General features: G+C 42.3%; 1 protein-coding gene across 2 annotated transcripts in view; it reads right to left on the bottom strand.

Annotated features, from left to right (window-relative positions):
• skib (v-ski avian sarcoma viral oncogene homolog b) overlaps positions 1 to 21,671 on the bottom strand; it is a 33,491-nt gene extending 11,820 nt beyond the window's left edge. Inside the window, exon 1 of one of the 2 annotated variants that reach the window (XM_065241236.1) lies at positions 20,443 to 21,671. In XM_065241236.1, coding sequence (XP_065097308.1) covers positions 20,443 to 21,327 — 885 coding nt within the window. In that variant the 5' untranslated portion in view covers positions 21,328 to 21,671. The remainder of the gene's footprint in view (positions 1 to 20,442) is intronic. The other variant, XM_065241235.2, reaches the window with a different exon arrangement.
• Between the last annotated feature and the right edge of the window lie 665 nt (positions 21,672 to 22,336).

The following is a 22,336-nucleotide window of genomic DNA, read 5'->3' as shown; positions in this document are numbered from 1 at the left end:
TGGAATGCATCCAATGCTTTTTTTTGCACTCGCTCGTATGTAACGCTGTAGCCGGTGATCAATCAGTCAAGACAGTTAAATAGAGCAGGACACACAGGATGTGCGTTTTGTCAGGGAGCTGCTTCGGTCTGTCAGACGCTAAATACACAATCGCTCCCTCCCACACCTACATCAACCTCCCACATCCAGAACAGGGCAGGATGAATTGCGCGATGGTTCGTATTTTGCTGCGTACGGAGAATTGAGGGCAATAATCGAGAAACCTCTACTCCCAAAATAAGGTGGGGTGGTGGGCCTACGTGGAAGGGTGATAAGGGAGTGAATGCCAAGGGGAGGTCAGGAGGCGTCCGGGTCCTGACGTTGTAAAAGCCCCTGCTGTGAAATATCAGGGTGAAGTTAGGGTCAGTGCTCAGGGTCTCAACGATGTCATAGCACCTTCACTGTGTCTGCCTGGGATTAGGGGAGGGGTTTTGGGGAGGGGCGGTGTGGTGGTAATTGGCTCAAGTGAGGTTATAAATCCTTCTGAAATTTACTGCCTCCAACCACCCTCAGGCATTCTCAAGCCCTGACGCCATCTAAACGCTGGCGATCAATGACGCAGATGTGCTACGGTGCGACCCGTACGCTTCGCTCCGAGAGATAGCGAAATCCTGCAAGCGTCCAGGAGGGAGGCCATCGCTTGACCTTTATCCGGGCAGCACCGTGTCCATTTGAGACTACGGCTAATCATCACAAGTGGATCCACAGTAATGGAAAACATGTCCGTTTCTGTGAAACGCTCTCAGGAGCGGCGCATTTACGAATGAAGCAGAGAGGGGAGTGGGCCCTATAATTAAGGTTTGATACAGCCAAGGCTGGGAATGGATTATTTTACTTTGCTCTGCTTTTTACAGTCACACTGAAAGCCCGATGTTCCCCCGGCATTCGTCAAAACAAATCTAAGTGCAGCTGAACAGAGGTAGAAGTGCTAATGGATGTCGGTAGAATGACAGGAAGCATTAGAAACAACAAGGAGAGGAAAAATGGTGGATTATGCGGTAGGAGGCAAAACAAAATTTTGGGGGGTGAGAAAGAGCTAACCACCGAGTAAAGGTGGCCAAAACCTCGTAATCGAGCGCTTTTCCAAAATACTCAAAGGCATTCAAGGTTGGATTTGGGGTTTTATTAAAGCAACGTGTGTGGAAAATCCCCTTTTTCGCTTTTTTATTTTTTCACCATCAAGTAGTACCTACATACACATACAAGCTCGGTTTAACATAGCAGATGATTACATAAAGAGATTACATTAATAAGGATGAATAAGGACGGATATGTATATTTTTCCTTTCCAATGAATTTCCAGCTGGTTTATGCTGGTTTATTCTGGTTGACCACCAAAAAAAGCTTGGTAGTTAAATAAAAGCCTGCTGACCAGCTACGTCATTCTTTTCAGCAGGAATTACATTATTCTGCTGTCTGCTTTGTAACCCTGAAAATTCCTGGAAACGTCTTTTTCCTGGACGGTTTTCATTTTACAGCGCTCCTCTGAATCTGAAAGGGCCAATGTTATTCTCCATAGCAACTGCATAACTGCTTTAAAACAGCAATGCTCTGACTCAACCGACAGAACTCGATTACCGAATCGGTCCATCTCTGTTCCAGGGTGTTTGCAGGCGAGACCCTCACCCAACCCTGTGGCTAACATTATCCAGACAAACTTCTGGATACCTTTTAAAAGAACACCCACACCTGACACCCATTATGCATCTATTTTGCAAGCGCTGCGGTCTCACAACGCCTGTTACGTCGGTACCTGAATTTTTACAAACATCTGCAAGAGCCCAAAGGCATTCGAGATGTGGCCGGTTTGCAGATAATCTCCCATGTCTGAGTGGATGACGATTAGGGTAGATTACCAGTCGGTCAGCTCCGAGCTTGGGTCTGACAATAGTGAATGACCTAATATACAGGCCGGCGTATTATATAAATGTCCCTCGAGTCCAAGTGTTTCGAGGACACATTGCTCTCCGTGTTAATTTGTTCCGACTGATCCGGTCAGAGGGATTAAGGCGAGGTGCTCTCGTTCTAAGACCTGCATGCAAAAAGGAGCCTGGGGTTAGTATATAATCTCCCAGCTTTATCGGCATCAATCCGTGCTGACCCATGTTCACTAGCAACAGACATATGAGATCATGTGTTTTGTTTTGTAAAGTTTATAGGTTTAGTGTATTGTAAACAGATTTCTGTAATGGTATGGCTTGTTCCAACAATTTTTTTTACTGTATAGTTTACTGTATTTTTTTACTTCAAGTTATTTTGAAGCTGAATGTATTACAGCTCAGATGTTGCTTTCAAAAGCTCCCAAAACATTTTATGCAAAATGGTAGAGATGTACCGATATATCGGCCAAATAACCTGTATCAGTCGATAAAAGCAATTTTTCTCACGGTCGCAGATAGTTGAAAAACAGCCGATTGTCATGGCCGACATATCCTGTCAATGTCAATGATTAACAGTCAGAAAATGTAACTTTCTGAATTTAGTTAATATAAACATCAAACTATCGGTATCGGCAGTAACCAGTTCTGAATTATCGTCTATCGGTGGAAAAATTTAATATCAGTGCATCTCTACTTTATGGTTTTACGTTTTACTTAAAGACGGTGTGCATGATTTTTGAAAAACACTTTGAAAAAGGAAGTCGGGCCGAGTACCAAAACACACTTGTAGCCAATCAGCAATAAGGGGCGTGTCTACTAACGACAATCGTTGCCTGGGTTGCGTATGTTTGGGGCGGGTCTATCAAAAGAAGTAGGGATGCACCGATACCACTTTTTTGGAATACGAGTACGAGTACTTGCATTTCAGTACTTGCCGATACCAATACCGAGTACTTAATAAAAAAAACATGATTTAAATTTACAGGTAACAGCTTTAGTCATATAATTTAACAAAAAAACAAAGGACTAGTTTTCCAGTTTGTTGTAAACTCAGCCTCTTTGGACAACACAAGAGGCATTAACCCCTAACACCCTGCTCATAAGACATTTCTCAGACCGTGGTATCGATTCCATGTATCGGGGGAATTTAAACTAGTACTTTAGAAAATGTGGTATCGAGGCCGATACCCGATACCAGTATCGATATCGGTGCATCCCTAAAAAGAAGGTCCAGATTCTATTGGGATAGGGGCGTGTTTGTTTAGGTGATTTCAAATGTCAACATTAGCTTTCAGAGATCATGCACCCCACCTTTAATGATCAACTTTTTCTCTTGTACTCCAAAAATTCCTTAAAAAAATTAAAAGAGAAGGACACAGTAGCTATAAAACATGATAATAGCTTTAAATAACTTTAAATTTAGGCTTAGAAGAATTTGATTTTTTTTTAGTTTATAATAAAATAACTTTGACTGGTTGGAAAATCTGAACACAGTAAAGTCGTTCCCTCCCGAATCTCTATAGGAGACACGAGAGATGACTGCTGTATTATTATCATCAGAGGAAAACCTACTGTAAAGAGCAAGTGACATGCAAGTCTCCATTTGCTCTCTTTCCATTACATTACGGTTTAAAGATAATAATCATAGAGATCTCCTTTTTTCTTTTTTAACAGATGTCTCTTGTAAAAACAACACATTTTGTGTTACTGTATAAGGGCATGGTTAATTGTCACATACACACACACACATACCCACATAGTGCGCATGAGAGAACAAGAGCACAGGGTGAACAGACACCAGTACGACAGGGAGGGAGGGAGGGGAAGCTGTACTCAGGAACTCAATAATAACTTTCAGCAGTCTAGCCAGGAGGCTGGAGGCCCAGACTGTGGCTGTTTCAACCTCCAGTCCTCCTCCCTCCGCAGCCCTCGGCTCCTCCCTCCGCCCTGGCCTGTGTCTGCTCCACAGGACTAATGCGTTTTGCAGACAGCCTAGAAACTTAAAGAGACACAAACCACATTTTTCCTCCCTGAATCACCACCGTCGACGCAACCACTAACTCAGAACAGAGATCATTATTTCCAGCGTTTCGTTCGAAAACTCCCGCTCTCGTGCGCTTTTTCTTATTCCTCTTTTCCTCACTTGCAACTCGAGAGACCTCGACATGACACGGAAAAGCGAGGGAGAGAGCGCCTGAAGTATGTCAGGATCATAAATCTGGAGCTGAACGCTCCAACTGCACCACCCTCCGAATGCGTCTTTGATGTGCGACTCACCAGCCTGGAGAAGCTCCTGTCAAGTGCAATAAGAGTTGCTGGCGTCAAATGCATTTGAAGTCATGATTACGATAATTATAAAGGGCGAATGCGATAGGCATGATCGGACAGTGCCGGAACAGAGCAGATCCAGCTGTTTGGGAGTTGTGATGTACACGTCTGCCCATAAATCAACAGCGATTACATTACCGCTGTCTGCTGGGCAGCGAATAATGACGGATATGGATGCTAAATGCATCAGTCTGAGAGCCAAAAGCTGTGTGCGGGATGCACGGTTAAGTGGGAAGTGCCGTCTGTCTCCAGCAGACCCCCTCTTTCAGGAAAGGCTGGTGTTGTAAACATGGGCGATATAGTTTTGTGCGTATATTTTTGCAGGCAGTAACACGCTTCAGGTATCATCCTTTCTCCAGGGATACGGTTGACATTACAATGTGCATCGAATAAGCAGAGTTTAGTACACCCCGCCAAAAAAGTCCCTCCAACCGAAGGTCTCACCTGCCTGCAGTAGGCGTCTAAGGATTTGAGCAGATTTAACCGCAAACGTCTAACATAGTGTCTACCATCTGAGCTGTGAGACAGCATGGAGCCACTCGCCCTAGTGAAGTGGAGCAGAATACCACAGCCAGGAAATAATTAAAAATTCAATGGGCTTGAGTGACACAGAAACCTTCAAGGGCGTGCCTGCCAGTTTTTGCTCTTCCACCGTCAGCATATTTCATCCTCCGAAGAGGATGCTAAAACCAGGGGCCGTAAAGAGACTGGAAACTCAACCGTGCTGAGATGCACCAAAAGGAAATCGGACAGGAATCTTGAACCTTGCAAAAAGGTCATCGCTGCTTCCGTATTCCCTTGTTTATTAACGATCAATAAAATATTGTACGTTTTTTTTGTTGTGCAATTTTATTCCTCTCCGTTAACTGATATCTATGAGTGGGCATTGTGTGCACCAGAATGTGTTAAAGCCGTTTAGCCTCTGTGGAGGATATAATTTCGGCAGGAATCTGGGCTTGATCAGACCTGAAAACCCAATGAGAAAAACATGCAAGATAAGAAAGTCGTACGGTTTAACATAAGACGCTGGAATTTAGGCAGTGCACATACGTTCCACAATCAGGAAATATTTAATCCATAAATTTGAATACTTTTGATTGGGAGAAGAAAAACAAGACTTTTAATTCTTGTTGTTTTGTCAGTAAAGCTGTTTGAAGTCTCAGACCGAATTGAAGAGGCTCACAATGACGCATATCGACACAAAACTCATCCGTTGAGTCACCAGAGTGCACAGAACTTCTCACCATCTGTGTGATTCACGTCTGCTGTCCTGCCTTGTAAAATTCTCTCCATGGCCAGAAATATGCAAAAGATGCCTGCAAAAAACCCACTTCCAAAGCTCCAAGGTATTTTATGGTGGAGAAAGGCAATGAACTTCTGACCTGCAATAGAGGGCTGTGGAGGAAACTGAGGAGCTTGAGGGCATCTAGAGTGCCATGTCTCACCCTGCAAGGCCGTAAAAAAACCCTTTAAAACTCAAACCCCTTTATGGCTGACAGATGGTGGGGGTGTCTGGATGCCCATGAAACCCTTGTCTCTGGACTTGTCTCCAACTCTTGTAAAACCAGTTGACCTCTATGAACCTACAGATGTAGTTATGAACTTATTCACATTTTTACTAACATTACACACTATCCATCTATCTATCCATCTGTCCATTTATACATCCATCCATCCATCATCACATTCTAGTCACAGAGAGATTACAAGTGCAAGATCACCATAAAAAAAAATAATTCATGGATCAATGAACAGCTTCTTCTGCTTATCAATTCAAAAGAATAGCAACCCCCCTCACCCCCCAAAAACAACATCCATGCAACACCCCCACTCTCTCACCTCATCTGCCATGGCTTTTATATTCTCTGTGTTGTTGTTTATGTCCTGTAATTCAACCTGACCTCCTCACAACCCCGGCCAGGGCTTTGGGACTGTGGTCAATTGAAGTGGTAGGGGTTAACGCTCTCCCCATTAAACTTACAGGGCTGCTATAAAACGCAGAGGGTCGGGTCACTCATTTTCACACCGTCCCAATGATATTAAATTGCTTGGAAAATATACTCCAGAAATAAATATACAAATATACTCCATAACTAAGTTCTAAATAATATACAAATGTATTACATATTCTCCAAAATATACTTTGCATACAAAGATTTAAATAATAATTTAAATATTTAGGGATGCATAATGATTAATCGCGACTAATCTATAGCATAATAAAAGTTTGTTTACATCATATACATGTGTAAACTGTGCATAATAATTATGGATATATATAAATATGCATACATGGATGTATAATTTTAAGAAAAAAAAAATATTAATATATTAAGTATTTATATATAATATAAATTGTACATATATATACAAATGTATATACACATGCAAACATTCCTTAAATATATACATGCATGTGTGTGCATTTATCTATACAAGGTTATTATACACAGTTTGCACACATATATGATGTAAACAAAAACTTTTATTTTGCTATAGATTATTTGCGATTAATCGTTATGCATCTCTAATAAGAATATATTTTGTGTAAGTCTTAGGCCACCAGATTTGTTGTTTTTCCAATGGTATAGTAAATGGTATATAATTATTTCTCGGTCTCTTTATTAGAATACAACAAAAATACAGGAATTTTTATGTAGTAATAAAAACAGTATAAAAGTCAAGTATTTAGAGCTGCAGGAAACTGCAGCATTTATTATAAAAAATAAATCCCAATTTCTTATTCTAATCGAATGACATCAGGACATAAGTTTCCTCAAAAAAGCTGAAAGTGTGTTTAGTGCCACGAGAGGTCTGAAAAAGACATTTAGTTTAAAAAAATTTTTTTAACATTTTTTGTACATATTTCTTGTATTTTGCTAAAAAAAACAAAGCTGGAATACACAGTACTGTATAATATACAAATATCGAATATATTTAAAATATGTTACAGAGTGTTTTTAGACAGTGTTATAAATTTGTATATTTATTTATGGAGTGTTTTTTGAATAATATATTATATATATTTGTACATTCCTAAACTTTAAATATATAATTTATTTAGTTCCATGCATTCTTCAAAATATACTGCAAAACTAAACATACAAATTTATAATATATTCTCCAAAATATACGCCCAAGAGAAATAAAAACAAAACCTACAGGCTTAAGACCCAGATGAGATGACCGCAAGTCACGACTCATGACTACACAATCCTGCAATGTCGCTTTCTTTTAGGTAATTCACTCTAATAAATTAAATAGCATAAAATTTAGTAAAAAAATGACATTTTTAAATTAAATTTATGACATGAAAAGGGTCGTATGACAAACTCTTACTCTCATGTTTTTCTAATCTTACAGGGTTTGATACAAGCGCTTGATCACTTTAATCAGCAACATCTGACTAAAGGCAAGCAAGGAGACTCATTATTCATGCATTTTTCATCCAATGCATTCTTGAAAATCCCCTCGGCCTTTAATATGCATAAATATGATTACCAATAGCATGTGCCCTCAGGCTGATCCTTAATCTTCTTTCTAAATTCTTCAACTGTTAGAGCTTAAGTCACTTTTTATATTTTACAGGCAAGCCCTCAATTGGCTTCTCTCTACGCTGCGGACAGAAACCTCCATATTCATGAGAGGCTTTAATTGAAAAAAGAGAGAGAGCCCGAAAATTGGTTCTCGTGTATGCTAGCAAGCACAAATGCAGCTTCAGCACATTTTCTTCATATTCCGCAGTGAAAGAGGAGAAGAGAGACTAAAGGAATGAGGGGAAAAAAGAGAGACACTGGACAGATGGTACCAGGAATAAACGGAAATCATACATAAAGGCTCGTCTGAATCTTTAAATCCCAATAAAGACGTTGTTGCTCCGAAAAGCACCTCTTTGGACCGATTTCAGCAAAAATCAGACAGGGAGGTTGTTTGCATTCCAGGAAACGTCTCCCATTTTCTGCATATGCAGCACTTGGTTTCCCTGCAGAATGCAGAACACTTCGGCGGCCGCAGCTGTCTGGGTTTCTTACAGTGAGGCCTTCTGCAGGCGAAACCGAGCCAAAGCTTGTCAGGAATTTCAATGAAAATACAGCATTATGAATGACCTTGAAAAACTGGTTTACCAAAAAAACAGCAGCGGGGACTCGTGGGGGCGAAAACCTGGTTTGGAATTTGCACTGGTGCCGTTGCGCTTCTTTAATGAAACGTTTGATTTTTTTTACCATTCCTTTCCAGAACTCGATTGTTGATGAAAACCATTTAAATCATACGAGAAAGCCAAGAACAGTTTTGTTAACAAACTTAAAAACCAAGTCACGCTAAAGTGACCTAAAACAACCACTCATCGCTGTGCATGTCGCTGGCAGTTCCTCTCATAAGGTTTCACTTTCCTCATAGGATCAAAATGACCTCAGCACAGTAAAAGCAGACCGGGACTGTGCACCAGATGTTAGTCCAGAAAAACGAGAGCGAGTCAGAAAGACAGAAACGGAGAGAGAGACACATTCGTCAAAAGAATTTACCGCCAACCCCAGCGGAGTGCTCTGATTAAGGCTTGAGGTGGAGTTGCAGGGGTATCTCAGGAGCACTTATCCAATGGTGCGGATGGTTAAGGAAAGAAAGAGAGAGTGATGGACACAAAGTGAACGTGGAGATGGAAGAATCGCCATGGATGCTTAGTAGAAGACGACCCCAACTGTGTCCCCCCCCTTTTCTGACCCTCAGGTTTGGCCTCAAACGGTCAGACGCCCCCTCCACCACTGAAATAACCAAATGCCAGTGTCACTCCACACCCCGCTGCACCTGCCAGGCAGACAAAGGGCCACTTCCTAGCCCTGTCTCTGTCCAAGGCCCCTGATCCCATTTAATGCAGCCTGCACCACAACAAAGGGAAATAAATTAGGCAGTAGGGCTTGATGATAGGGTGACTAATCCTTCTGGAAAGACTCATTTTATCACTTGCCTGTACAGTTAGGACCAGCTGAAATGCGTGAATTGAACGCCACGCGTAGACGCAGATTTGTCAGAGCGACCGTTTCGGAGAAATGATGTGGCGGTTTTGTTTTAATGTGGTTGTATTGTATACTGGCAGGCTTTGACCCGGACATTCCTTTCCTGTCATATTTATCAAAGGTTTCATATGTATGTTCTGCGGTATGTGCTTATATATAAGACTCCAGACAGAGCTAAAGCTGTTTTTATCTAAGCTGGTTTGTTAAAATAGATTTGCTGGAAATGGCCTTTGTAGCCATATACTCAATTATATAGTGCTATTCAGAGTCCAAACTGTTTTGGGACTGTGGAAAAATTACAAAAAAGGAATGTTATGGTATATTACGAATTTGAAATGTTTAACATTATGCACTATTTAAACCTCTTTGTACGACAGATCAGATTTCCTGGTTTTCACCGAAGATGCTCTTAGAAACCTTTACGTTTTACATTTATGCATTCCGCAGACGCTTTTATCTAAATGACTAAGAGGTTGTTTACACCTGTATGTAGATGTGTTTGGTCAATCGGATCACAACTGCACTGAGTGGACGACGCTAAATACAGGTGTAAACGGGTATAAAAAGTTTTGAACTCGTCCATTTTCGACCACATTTAGAGGTAGTCGAAAACGCATTCGACCGGATTGCTTTTGTGGTGCAGATGCGCATGTGGTCAAATGTGTTTGAGCGCGACAAAAGACCGCTTACTCTTCACCTATTGCTCTAATCTGATGTACCGAACACAATATTTTAACATCCATCCTGACCTCTAGCATGAGCCCACAGTGTTCAGCGAGATCTTAAGGCTTTAATAATAAAACTAAAGCGGCTGCTTTCTTCCTTTCTCATTTTTGTTTCATTTTGCAAGCGTGTGAAAGTTTCACAAGCTTATTTCATTTATTGCGCTAAAATATCCGAAAGCAAGCCTTGACTCTTACATAATATAAGTTAGATTTAAATTAAACCTGTAATTTCTCACGCTGGCGTATGCAGAGGGACTCGCCCCTAGTCCATCCCCTCAAAGTAATCAGGACAAAATCGGTCGAAAGTGGACAAAAGAAACTAATTAAAATACGAGGTGTAAACGTGACTCTTTCGTCCACTTGCGATCCGATTGACCAAAACGCATCTTGATACCAGCTATAAACAGCCTCATACAGTGCATTCGAGGTATATTGTTTAACAGTATTTGTGTTCCCTGGGAATCGAACCAATGACCTTTGTGCTGCTAATTCAATGTCAGTTAAGAAATAGGAACACATTCTCAAATCACACTAACGGTACATTAACATGGGGCAAAGCGTAAACGTTTCTCATTTACTTAAAACGGGTGACGTCATGCATTGCCGAACTGAATTGGATCCGTCAACGTCACGTCACTGCCGTTGCTCGCTGCAGAAGTTGAACATTTCTCAACTTTTCAAACGCCAACGCGTGCATCAGCCAATCAGATCGCCTTATGCAAATAACCTAGTGCAAGCAATCACCTTTATGCAAGCATGTGTTGTGGGCACTACGTTAACGCTTTCGCCCCGTGTGAATGTACCGTAAGACATCAGACCACTGAGGTCTGCAAAAACCTATGAAGTTGATGTCAGTTTTCATTCCAGTTGTTATGCTGATATAGAAAATTTATGAAAATGTCAAAATAATTAACTATTTTACATTTGAAAAATGCCAAACATAGCCATTTTCACAAGTGGACGTTTGAAAGGCACGTTGCATCACAGTTTTAGCACATTCACAGCACGTCTGCACACCGAGTGAATCTATAACAAGCTGACTTCACCTCTGCCACACATCAAAGCCATGTGCATCAGTCCAGTTACACCACAGTCTCACATTCCTCACCTCATTCACACCTAACCTCGAGTTTTGCATTCGAATTGAATGCTACTTTGTCCTAAACCGATCAAAGCCAAGAGTCCGCTGCTACAGTAGATCCAGGTAAGGTGCTGACTCTACCTGGATCAGCTGCAGATGAGTAAATATCTGATGAAACTAATTTCACCGCTGGTGCCTAAAGGAACGGCCCTTAGCCCGTTTACAATAAGCCGCAAAGCAGCTTGGATTTTTTAAGAGCGGGTGTCAGCTAGCAGTTAGCTTTCCGTACTCCGTGACCACGTTGGCTAGTCCCCATTTTAAGACACAGGGCTGATAATAGCTGGCTCATTATGGGATCAGAGGGCCTCTATTTCAGGCCGCTCTGCTCTGGTCTGCCTAGGCTCGGGCTGTCCATGTCTGTGGTCACTGGTGTACTATAAATAAAGGCATGACACCGTGAACAGGCACGATATCACATTGCCCTAAAGGCCAGAGGAAGAAAGGAAAGTCAAGATGACTAGAAATCTCTACTAGTGTTCAGAATAAGAAGTGATTTTTTTGTAGCTCAGGTGGTTGTAGGTTGTGGGTTCAATCCTTGGGGAATACATATACTGATGGGTACAAAATCTACCTTGAATGCACTGTAAGTAACTTTGAATAAAAGCATCTGACAATTGCATAAATATAAATGGAGTAAATACAGTACCTAAAATAGACTGGACCATATTGACATGGACAGCACTGACTCTAATACGAATACGAATAGGAGTTTTGCAGTTATGTATTATTTATTTATTACATATTTTTAACAGAGGTCTTTTAAAGGGGATGAATTAAAGGTGTGGTGCACAGTTTTTGAAAAACACTTTGGAAGAGGGAGTCGGGCCGACTACCTAAACAGACTTGTAGTCAATCAGCAGTAAAGGGTTTAAGCAAATACTATTGAAAATATTTAGTCAAGCTAGGACACTTACTTGTGCTATGCAAGTCTTTGAGCCTGCAACATGTGTATGCAATCTATGTCCCCTGCAGCCATTTGTCCGTGGCAAAATTCAGACCTCCGCCTCTTACTTTTGTGCAGGGCATTTAACGTCGCCTTCCGTGTGAAGTGGAGCAAAATGATTCACATGTTAAAACATGCAGTACTATCAAAACACATTCGACCTGGATAACCGTAGTAATGCACATTGCTTACTCATTTCTGACATTGTTGCCTGGGTTGCGTATGTGTGGGGCGGGTCTATCAAAAGAAGGTGCAGATTCTATTGGGGTAGGGGGCATGTTTGTTTAGGTGATTTCAAATGTCAACATTAGCTTTCAAAGATCGTGCACCCAGCCTTTAAGGATAAAACATTGCTGAGAGAGTTTAAAGCTTCAATACATAACTTTTTTTTCTCTATCGCCATCTCTGGTTGAAACATAAAATTGCACATTACTTTACATGATACACAGTTTGTTGAAAAACAACTGACAATTTCTGCAAAAGCAGACTCAAATGATAAATTATTAGTTTTATAAGCTTCTGTTTTGATATTTACTTATCAAAAAAAGTTACACATTGCAGCTTTAAACCAGCTTATAGCATTAAACAATTCCCTTATGCTACGTACACACCAAATGTGGGGCATCACGTTACTCGCTTTAGATTTAACTTCATGTCATGTGAATTTTTCGCTCGAGTTGAATATTTTCAATTTGGGCGAAGGCACGTTTGAGGCGAATAGCGCGTGTTTTCGCGGCAATCACGCTGCCCAAGTTGCGTCATTCGCATTGCCCTACACGAGGACGCGTCTGATCGCGTCTTTGTATTTTATCTACTCGCGCAAATTGTTGAACTCGACTCTGGTGTGAACCTACAGTTAGTATTGACAAGTTAAAACCTGCTAAAACGTATGCTACGTACACACCTTTGTGTCATGCAAATTTTTTCGCTTAAGTTGAATATTTTCAACTTGCGCGAAGGCGCGTTTGAGGCGAATAGCGCATGTTTTCGCGGCAATCACGCTGCCCAATTTGCGTCATTCGCATTGCCCCGTGTGAGGACGTGTCTAAGCGCATCTTTGCATTGACTTTGTATGTAATCTTCTTGTGCAAATCGTTGAACTCGCGTCTGGTGTGAAAGCACAAATGGTATTTTTCATCATATGCATGCAATCCATCTGTTTTTAAAAACAAAAATGCACCCTTCCAAAATGACCCCTAGGAAATGCACTTAAATAATTATACAGGTTTTTGCACATTCCTTATAAAAGAAATGGATTGGGAATTTAGTTTGTTTTGTGATTTTGGCATGGGGAGCTAAAGGTGCATCTTTACTATCTGGAATATCCTGAGCAATGACCGTCCCCTTCCCCCCCAACAAACACACCGCAGACAGAGAGGGAATGAATGAATGGATTAGGAAAGAAAGAAGCCAAAGCATAACTGCATAACTGAGTAATTGGGGATGACATGTCTGTAACAACACATCAGGCTGTTTGAATAAAACTCCTTCCTAAGAGAAATGGAGAGAGAGAAGAGAATGAGGGAGAAGCGATTGAGCAGATGCTCAGAATTACAGTAACCGCTGAGGGGGTGTCATCCACAAAAGAAGAAAGTGGCAGCGGTTTTGGTACTGGATAAATAGTCCCACACAACCTCGCTGTGCTGAATAGGGCGAAGAGGCAGCCGTGTTGAATGCGTTTGATATGGGATCTCGCTCCAGGACTCTGCAATGCATTGCTAAAGGCTCCAATAGCAGTAATTTAGTATGTGTTTAGCAGCACACCACATTTCATTGTGCTTCGCTAGCATTTAATACTTGCTATCCAGTGCCAAGCAAGAAATCGAGCACACGCTGGGGCAGGGAATGGATTGGGCTTAGGAGAGGTTTGTGTCACTGTTGAAAATATAGGCACGACTTTGATTTATGGCCATTTAAGTGGACATGTGAAACAGGATTCGATCCCTACGCAACCCTATTCGCATGTGATATACTCTACACCTGTGACCCATTTCACAATTTCTTTTGAAAACAGAAGCAACATTCAATAACAAAACTGCGCAAGAATATCCAGTCTATCTGCTGCGGCATAGAAACGGAAAGAATTGTATAACAGAGATGATATTTACAGACCAAAGTCACGTCATAGCATTACCCAGCGAAGTTATTCAATATTATATAAAGGCATAGGAACCTTTCGGCCCACAGAACTTTCCGTTTTTAGGAACGGCCATCTTGCAGAACGTTCCTGGAGAGTTTCTCAAACACCATGTTGTGGCGGACCATCGCTCAGAGAGGAAAATGGAGGCCCTGCCAGCTGTCTGAAGACTGGAGAAGTGAATCAGCCTCTCTGGAAAAATCTGAATGTGCCACATAACCTCAAACCCGGGGAGCAAAAACGCAGGAAAACCTCCATCCTTGCACCACCCAGAGAGAAGGAGAGTCAAACGTGTGCACGGCTTAATCGAGAGAGCGAGCGCAGGGAAATGGAGGTTATGGATCGGATCATCCTGACCTCATCATTACTTCTGCTTTTTTTGCAAGGCTGAGCTAAAGCCTCGTATTCCTGAGTAACACAATCACCCAGTCGGCCTGTTGGTCTGGATGGGAGCGCTGCAAAGACTTGTATGCTTATATGTGTTACAGAGAGAAAGCGTATGCGTGTACGTGCGCACGAGGCCGAGTGAGCATTAGGCAAAACAGAGAGAAGGAGAGTGAGAGAGCTGGCACGCTCCCTTCAGCCCACCAGCCAGGAAGCATCAAGTTCTTATTTAGAACAGGAAGAGCAGCTTTGCTTAGCAACTACACAGACTCTCCAATCACAGAAGTTTTCTGAATAATACAGCTTGGGCGTGGAGCAAGAGCCGTCTGCGGAGTGAACGAGCGGCCACAGGCTGGCGAAAAACACTAAATCCCTTTTTCATAAAAAAACAGGAGCTCGGCTTTGCTGCAGAGACTGGAAGGACGTGCACATGAGGAACTTATGTGTGTTACCTGGGAATGAACCCATGACCTTTTGCGTTGCCTAATGCAATGCTCTACCAACTATGAATCAGTGTGGGAACAATCAGTGTGGGATTTAGATTTGTTTAATCAGGACTTTTGTGTATTCATTTGACTTTTTTGTTTAATGTTAATGAAAGGCTTTTTAGGGAATAGCACAAGCCAATGGATATGCATCTGCTAAATGCCTGAACGTAAATATGCAACACGTGTCTATTATAAATACTACTTTTTAAACCCATATATGTACTATTTATTATAGTTTTAAAGTACTACTTAAACTATAAAAACTCATTTTTAGTCTCTTACCTTTTTAAACAAAAAATAAATTTTAAATAATGGCTGGCTAAAATGTTAATTCCTCCTTCACCAATAGAAGCATTGAAGCCAGGATCACCCACGGTATGCGTGGATGTGACCACGCAACGGAGGTTTGCATGCGCTTAACAATGCCATTTGAACATTTCAAAATCAGCTTCATTTGAGATTCACAATCTAATCCTCATGGTAGCTTTGGGGGGCGGTCAGTGGGAGGTTCGTAGGCGAGAGCAACATGCCAGCTTGTCATATGGCACACGCAGACAGACTAAAGCTGCATCATCCCTCAGACAAACCCCGAGGAGAGATCTTTACCACGAATTCTTCAGCCTTTTTTAAGTCGACAGCTGTAGGAAGTAAATGCGCTCAAGTATGTCTCAGAACGCCAGATTCTTTCAGCAGCGGTTTAGCTTGGCGTTTTCCTGCTAAATGTAATTTAAAATAATTACTGTATGCAATACACAGGGCGTGAATGTGGGTTGCTTGGATTTCTCGTGAAAAAATGGTTCAAATAAATGAACTTTTTAATATTTAAATATTTACTATTCTTTAATATTTACTCTGGCCAGCGAGGAAATAATTGACATCCCAATAGGATTTAAAAAATGCATCTGACTTCAGACTCAAAGACTTAAAGATTTATTTAGGCCCACATCTAATATACACCACCGAATTAAAGCTTTCTTGAGTTAAAGGTCTCTTACATCAAAACAAAACGTCAGAATGGACGTCGTCAAGCAGTTAAGGATTATCAGACTTGCAAGGGGCTCAAATTAAAGATCTGGGTTTCTTGCACGGTGGCAGCTGTGTGCTCCAGGATTTTCCATCTCCACACCAGATGGGTTGCCATATTAATCATGAAGCTGATGATCACTATCGACTAAGGGCCCTGATCTGAGAAACTGATCATAAAATGCTACCATCATTCTGCCATCTGTTCTCACAGACCGGTGCCAGTGCCAACCTTCGCGCCGCTAAACCTTAACCGATACCACGTCATCAGACCTCCTCATACAGACTTACGCACAACACAGACGTCTTCACTGTACATAGGGCTGTGAAAACGTGTTTACAATCGGTGGGCTGTCGACTTGATTTATTAATGAAGCCTGGTTAACTTACACAATTCTTTGGATTCACTTGACCATTGAGGATGCCTCATGTTATCCCAACCAAACCGTTTGGTTAACTGCACCTGGGCTGCCTTGTAGAGGTGGGCTCAGTTGACGCGCAAGCGTGATCGCAAATCAGGCCAAAATTAGGTTACAGGTGGGACGTCCATTGCAAACACCTTTATCTACCTTCGTAAAACCCTTCTGATGAGCGCATCAGGGTTACGTGAATGTCTGAGCTGCACATGTGACAGATCAACTAAGCAACATAATGGGCATGTGAGAGGGCTGTGTGTCATCGTGCACCAAACGACTCCGAATAAAAAAAACAGAGACTTAACATAACGACAGGTTCCAGTGTTAAGAGAGCTCGTTGCTTCCCGTTTTCTTTAAAACAATCGCGTTTTAATGACGAAAGCATGTCCGGCCTCGGATCGGTCAAAGTACAGTGTGAGTGCGTGTTTCTGGGGGAGTGAGGAATGGGGGACAAGAGCACGAGAGAGCCCTCTGGCTTTTGGATGTAGCGGCATTTCCCCATAATTCACTGAGAAGCGTAGCAAGCAAATCGCACAATTTATCAGTTTTTAAAGTAACGTCCCAAACGAAAACATGAATAATAATGCAATCATGGTGGATCATTCAGAAACTATGTGATTTGTGCCGCAATGCATAAAGACTTCTTGCTTATGTGGAACTGTTTAAAAATATGCAACTTAAGCACTTTTACCGACCAGCAGCTGTCACCACGCTAATTAAAATACCATCGCCAAAAATATTAAATATTGCATGCATCCTTATTGCAAATAGACTAATTTACTGTGCTCATAAAAGACGTGGGGCCATAAATAATAATAACAACAACAATATACTGTGCACTACTCTGCATTTCGTGTTTGCAGCAGACACAGACAAAAGCCTACAAACCCATTACCATGAAAGCATGTGCTAGCATTTGTTGTGCAACGGGCACCAAAACCAAGCCGAAAACACAATGAGAGCTGACGGCCCGACTCGGCATGAGTGACAAAGCTTTCGGGAACAAAAGAGGCGGCAGGTCTTCACCCCAGCATCAGCCAGTGGAGGGGTACAGCTGACGCCCTTTAAACAAGAGGTCACGCCGCAGAGAATAGAGGGCACAACCTCTCAGAGCTTCTGACCACCCCCTCACCTCCATCCCTCCAGGGAGGGGATGAGACCGCATCTCTTGGGAACCGTTAAGCCATCACCCATCCCTTTTAAAATTCATCCGTTCAGAGAATGGGCAGCCAAAAATGGATTTCAGCTCGGCTGAGTCGAAGCCCGGTATTGTCCGAGCATGTGATTCTGAGCAGCAGGGGTTGGCTGCTGGGCAGCGCGATGTGGTGCGCACAACGGATGAATAAGAATCCCTATCAGTGTTTGGGTGGGATGAGGGTGGGGGATGAAATTTTTGGCAGTCTGGAAGCAATGCAAGGGGCAGCACAGAGCGGCTGGTGGGCAGCAGCGAGGACCACAAGAGTGAGGTCAGCAGACAGATGGGAATGGAAATGAGTAGGCAGTGCGCTCATTTTAATCTTTTCCCCACAGCTGATCCAGGCATTACGCATGCAAACTCGCACGCAATAAGGGCGACCTCCATCCCCCATGTGAGCACATTTATTATGGCCATTGCCACCTTAGGTAGGACACTCAGTTGATTGGTTTGGTCTCAGGTTGGGAGTCATCTGTAATTTGATAAAGTGAGAGAACAATGGGGAGTTTGATATCCCCCCCATTTAAAGGCCCTTCCTTGGCCAGTTTATTACACAACACTATTCTCATCGGACTCTTCATTTATTTGGCAGAACAATATCTGTGCACTTGAAATATGTGGTTTAAAGGAAAGTTAAAACTAACATGACACAATCATTATATGAGGTATGAGTGTCAATCCCTTTAGGTTGCGAAAACTCAAAATCATGTCTTGGATACAAAACAGACTCGTAAAACAAAACATCTGGTCAGATTTGCAGGTCTCCAATAGGTTTTATGGTTGTTTTTCGACTGGCTGATTAAAAAATAACACAAGAGCAAATGGTAATTTGGTTGAAACGTTTCGCCGGCTATTTATTTATCAAACAACCATCTGTCCAGTCTGAGAACCGAGGGCCACGCAATTGGCCGGACTGTCTGAAAAGAGAGGGGGTGGGGTTGCTGCTCGACTGGCTTTGGAGAGAGGTCACATGTCACGGCCTTTGATGACACGTCAAGGCCCTGGCGCCCGGGGCCGACAAACAGGACTCGCCCGACCCAGACAAACTCTGGATGATGCCTAAAATTAATTCAGCCCACAGTGTTTCATACATAACCCACTCTTATTCCTCTCTTGAATAAAAAGTAAAGCAAACTGCACTGCTGTGAACAATTATATTAAATAAAGATCCCAAGGAGTCAGAAATCTTATATCCATGACGACCAGCGTCTCATCCAAGTACGATTTGGAAGCAGTAATTCTCTTAATGTTTAAGAAACAGAAGCTCAGCATAAGACCGACAGCATGAACCCAATATTCTCAGTGAGACTGGAAAGGATAGCATGAAGGTTTTATTAAAATAAGAAAGCAGGAAAGAAATAAAACAGATGTAAAATAGATAACAACAAGCTCTTGTTTCATCGAGAAACAGGACATGGAGAGCTGCAATCCACCTACCAAGTAAACAAGCAATATTGTGGGACTAGCCAGTTTGCTAACCCGTCTACATTATGACAATAAACCAGAGCTCACCCCTAAGACAACTCCTGGATATATCACGACTCATTTGCTACTAGAAAACAGCATATGATTATAAAGAAAGATGCTTATTGTAAAAGGTAAACTAATATAGTTTGCTCAAGCCTCAACACAAGTCAGATTTACCTAAAGCTAGGCTAACCTTGCACAAAGTAAACATGCCAAACAGGCCCAGTTTAAACTAGCCACCCGGCTACCATGTGATAAATATCATTCAACACTTTCCACTAGAGAGGTGATCATTAAATATACATGACGCTGCATTTCTGAAATGTGCCATGTCTCTCACATTTCCCACAGTAATGAAACTGCATTTGCCTCCCCATGCATCCCAAGCCTGCTGAAGTGACACCATGGTAACACATAAATATATGTGTGTAGACCCATTAGCACCATCACACTCAACAGCTGCTGTGTGGAGCGAGTCTCTAGTGCCTTTGTACACTCGCCGCGTCTCTGACCCTGGCATGGAGCCTGATCGGGCTGACCCTACACCAACTGCTTTTGGAGAATGACCTCAGCGCCAACCTGCACCCCCGCACAAAACACATACACCAAACAATGTCCTACGCAGCAGCAGTCTTCTCTTTCTTCACACTGGAGCCCATTACTGGCTTCCCCTATCACAGCCTCCCATAAAATACATAATTGAAGGTCCATTTGTCATATGCAGATGTCCCCGAGTGCATCCAGGGGCACAAATTATGCGCTCTGGAGGTTGGCTGGGGGGAGGAGGAAGGTCTGCTGTTTATTTTCATTTCAATGCACTCGAAGACAGCATGAAAAGTTGAAATGATATTAGCCTAATAATAGTAGAACATTATGGTATAAGTTGTGGGTTTGATTCTCAGGTAACACGCATTCGGATAAAATTTATAGCTTGAGTGTTTTGAATAAAGTGTCTGCCAAATGCATAAATCTAAAATGTGAATAGTGCCCGACTCTAAAACTGGCAGAAAGAAATGTCATATAAATGTTTATGTGAGTCACACACTTATGCATTTTTTCAAAGCGACCTAAAGATGTTTCCTGGGAATCAAACCCACAACCTTGCACCATGATCTACCAACTTAACTACCTCAGGAACAGGTAATGTGTGAATTACAAACACAATACTTTAATGATTCAATTGTGTTAATAATGAAAGCAATGGTACTACAATGCAAAATTAAGATTTTAACCTTATTAATAATTATGTTAGGAGTGGGCTCACCTTATAAGAGGTCTTGTGCTTGTTACCCAAGTCAAATTTTGCCTTTAATTCATTGAGAAGCCCCTGCAGTGCATTGATCTCCTCTTTGTCACTGTAGTCTTGATCCAAAAGCACATAAGCCCTCCAGTTAGACGAGTCGAAACCCCAGTGACAGGTTCTGTTCTCTAACCTTTTATGACTGTGAACCACGAACTTATGGGTCGGGAACATCAGCCTGCAGTCCAAGCACTGTATGCAAGCCGACCCGGGGTTCGTGTACAGCTCTGGCACGAATAAGCCCTTGCACTTCCCAAAACATTCATGATAAACTTTGAAGCTTTTCTCCGTCCTCTCCAGCTCCAACTCTTTATCGGCGTGTGGAGGAAACGTACCGCCGTAAATGAGGGCGTTGCAGAGCCGCTCGGCGTCTGTTTGGGTGATGAGTCCACACGAGGGTGCAGAGAAGGGCAGGATTCCCATAACTTTGAGGATCTCTAGTTGATCGGACGTGCACCTGGAGCAGTAGATGTGCAGGTCGTCGCACACCGAGTTAATTTGCTGTAGGGAAAAGTCCCGTAGGACGCTGTTGAGGATCTGCGGCAGGCAGAGACGCTTCTCGCCGCCCACCACGAAGCACGAGATGGTCTCGCGCTCCAGGACCGTCTCGCACCTTTCGGTGGAGCGGTCGGACGGGATGAACAGTGGACCCGGCATGACCGGAGGCGTCTGCGCCGGGAGGTTCACGATCATCTCCGCGCCTTTTCCATCTTTCTTAAAAAGCATCTCCTGCTGCCACCGGGCCGAGAAGGCTGCCGGTCCGCCGAGGGAGTTCATGGAGCTCAGGTGAAACTGCTTCAGAGTTTGCTGAAGTCCTGGATGAGGCTGAAAGCTAGAAGGCGCCTCCATGTTCAGTGCGCGGGCACGGCGAGTTGAATGAATGTGAACTGAACGGAAGAAATCAGAAGAGTCCACAGCGGATTTCCATGTCACTTTGGAAAGCGCGAAACACCTTGTAATCCATTGAAGTGATGCATATCTGTAGGTTTCAGTACCAAGAGTTCCAAAGGTGTGCGTTTGAGTCCTAAAAATGTAAATATGTATGACTGACCCACTCAGATCGGTGCAACTCACGCGCTAAATGTGTAGTGTACCTATTGTACGGCTCGTCTGTCTCTGCTTTACTATGAGAGTGTGTGAGTCTCGCGCTCTTGCTCTCTCTCTCTCCCTCTCTTTCTCTCTCTCTCTCTCTCTCTCCTTCTCTCTGTGTTTGTTTGTGTCTGGTTCAGTCATTGAATCCCGGCCAAGAATGTGACTGACTCCCTGGGCTGGCTGTTCCCTGTACAGTTCTCCCTCCCCCCGCCGACAGAGCAGCTGCAAAAACGTGAACACGAACTACCCGTCAAATCATTCGCGTCTTTTACCAGTGCAGCGGAGCGGGGAGGAGGGGTGAAGTTAACAACTTTCATCAACTAACATTAAAAGTCATTAACGTTATAAAATGCACTACAAAAATAGTTAATTCGAAAATATATTAATTATTCTTTTATGTTAGGCAATTCTATATAATAATTAAAATAATAACAGAAGGTATAGGATATTTAAAGCTGCAATTCGTAACTTTTTGGTTAGAAATAAAAATATTTGTTACTCAGCAAATCAAACTCTTCTTACCTTACCTCATAATAATGATTAATAAATTGAGCTGACAGGTACGATTTTGCAGGATATGACGTCATTTGATATTGATCCACGAAATGATTAATACAATAACCAAATGTTAGTTTTAAACAGAGATGGCAAACGTTACAAATTGTAGCTTTAGCTATGACCAGGGCCATATTTAAAACTCGAAATAAAAAAACATTTTTTTAATTCAACTGACATTTACAGAAGTATGACTTTGTAACATGGTTAC

This window comes from Paramisgurnus dabryanus, chromosome 14, assembly GCF_030506205.2.
Source record: "Paramisgurnus dabryanus chromosome 14, PD_genome_1.1, whole genome shotgun sequence".
In the NCBI taxonomy this organism is placed as follows: domain Eukaryota; kingdom Metazoa; phylum Chordata; class Actinopteri; order Cypriniformes; family Cobitidae; genus Paramisgurnus; species Paramisgurnus dabryanus.
This window is presented reverse-complemented; position numbering and strand designations above follow the sequence as displayed.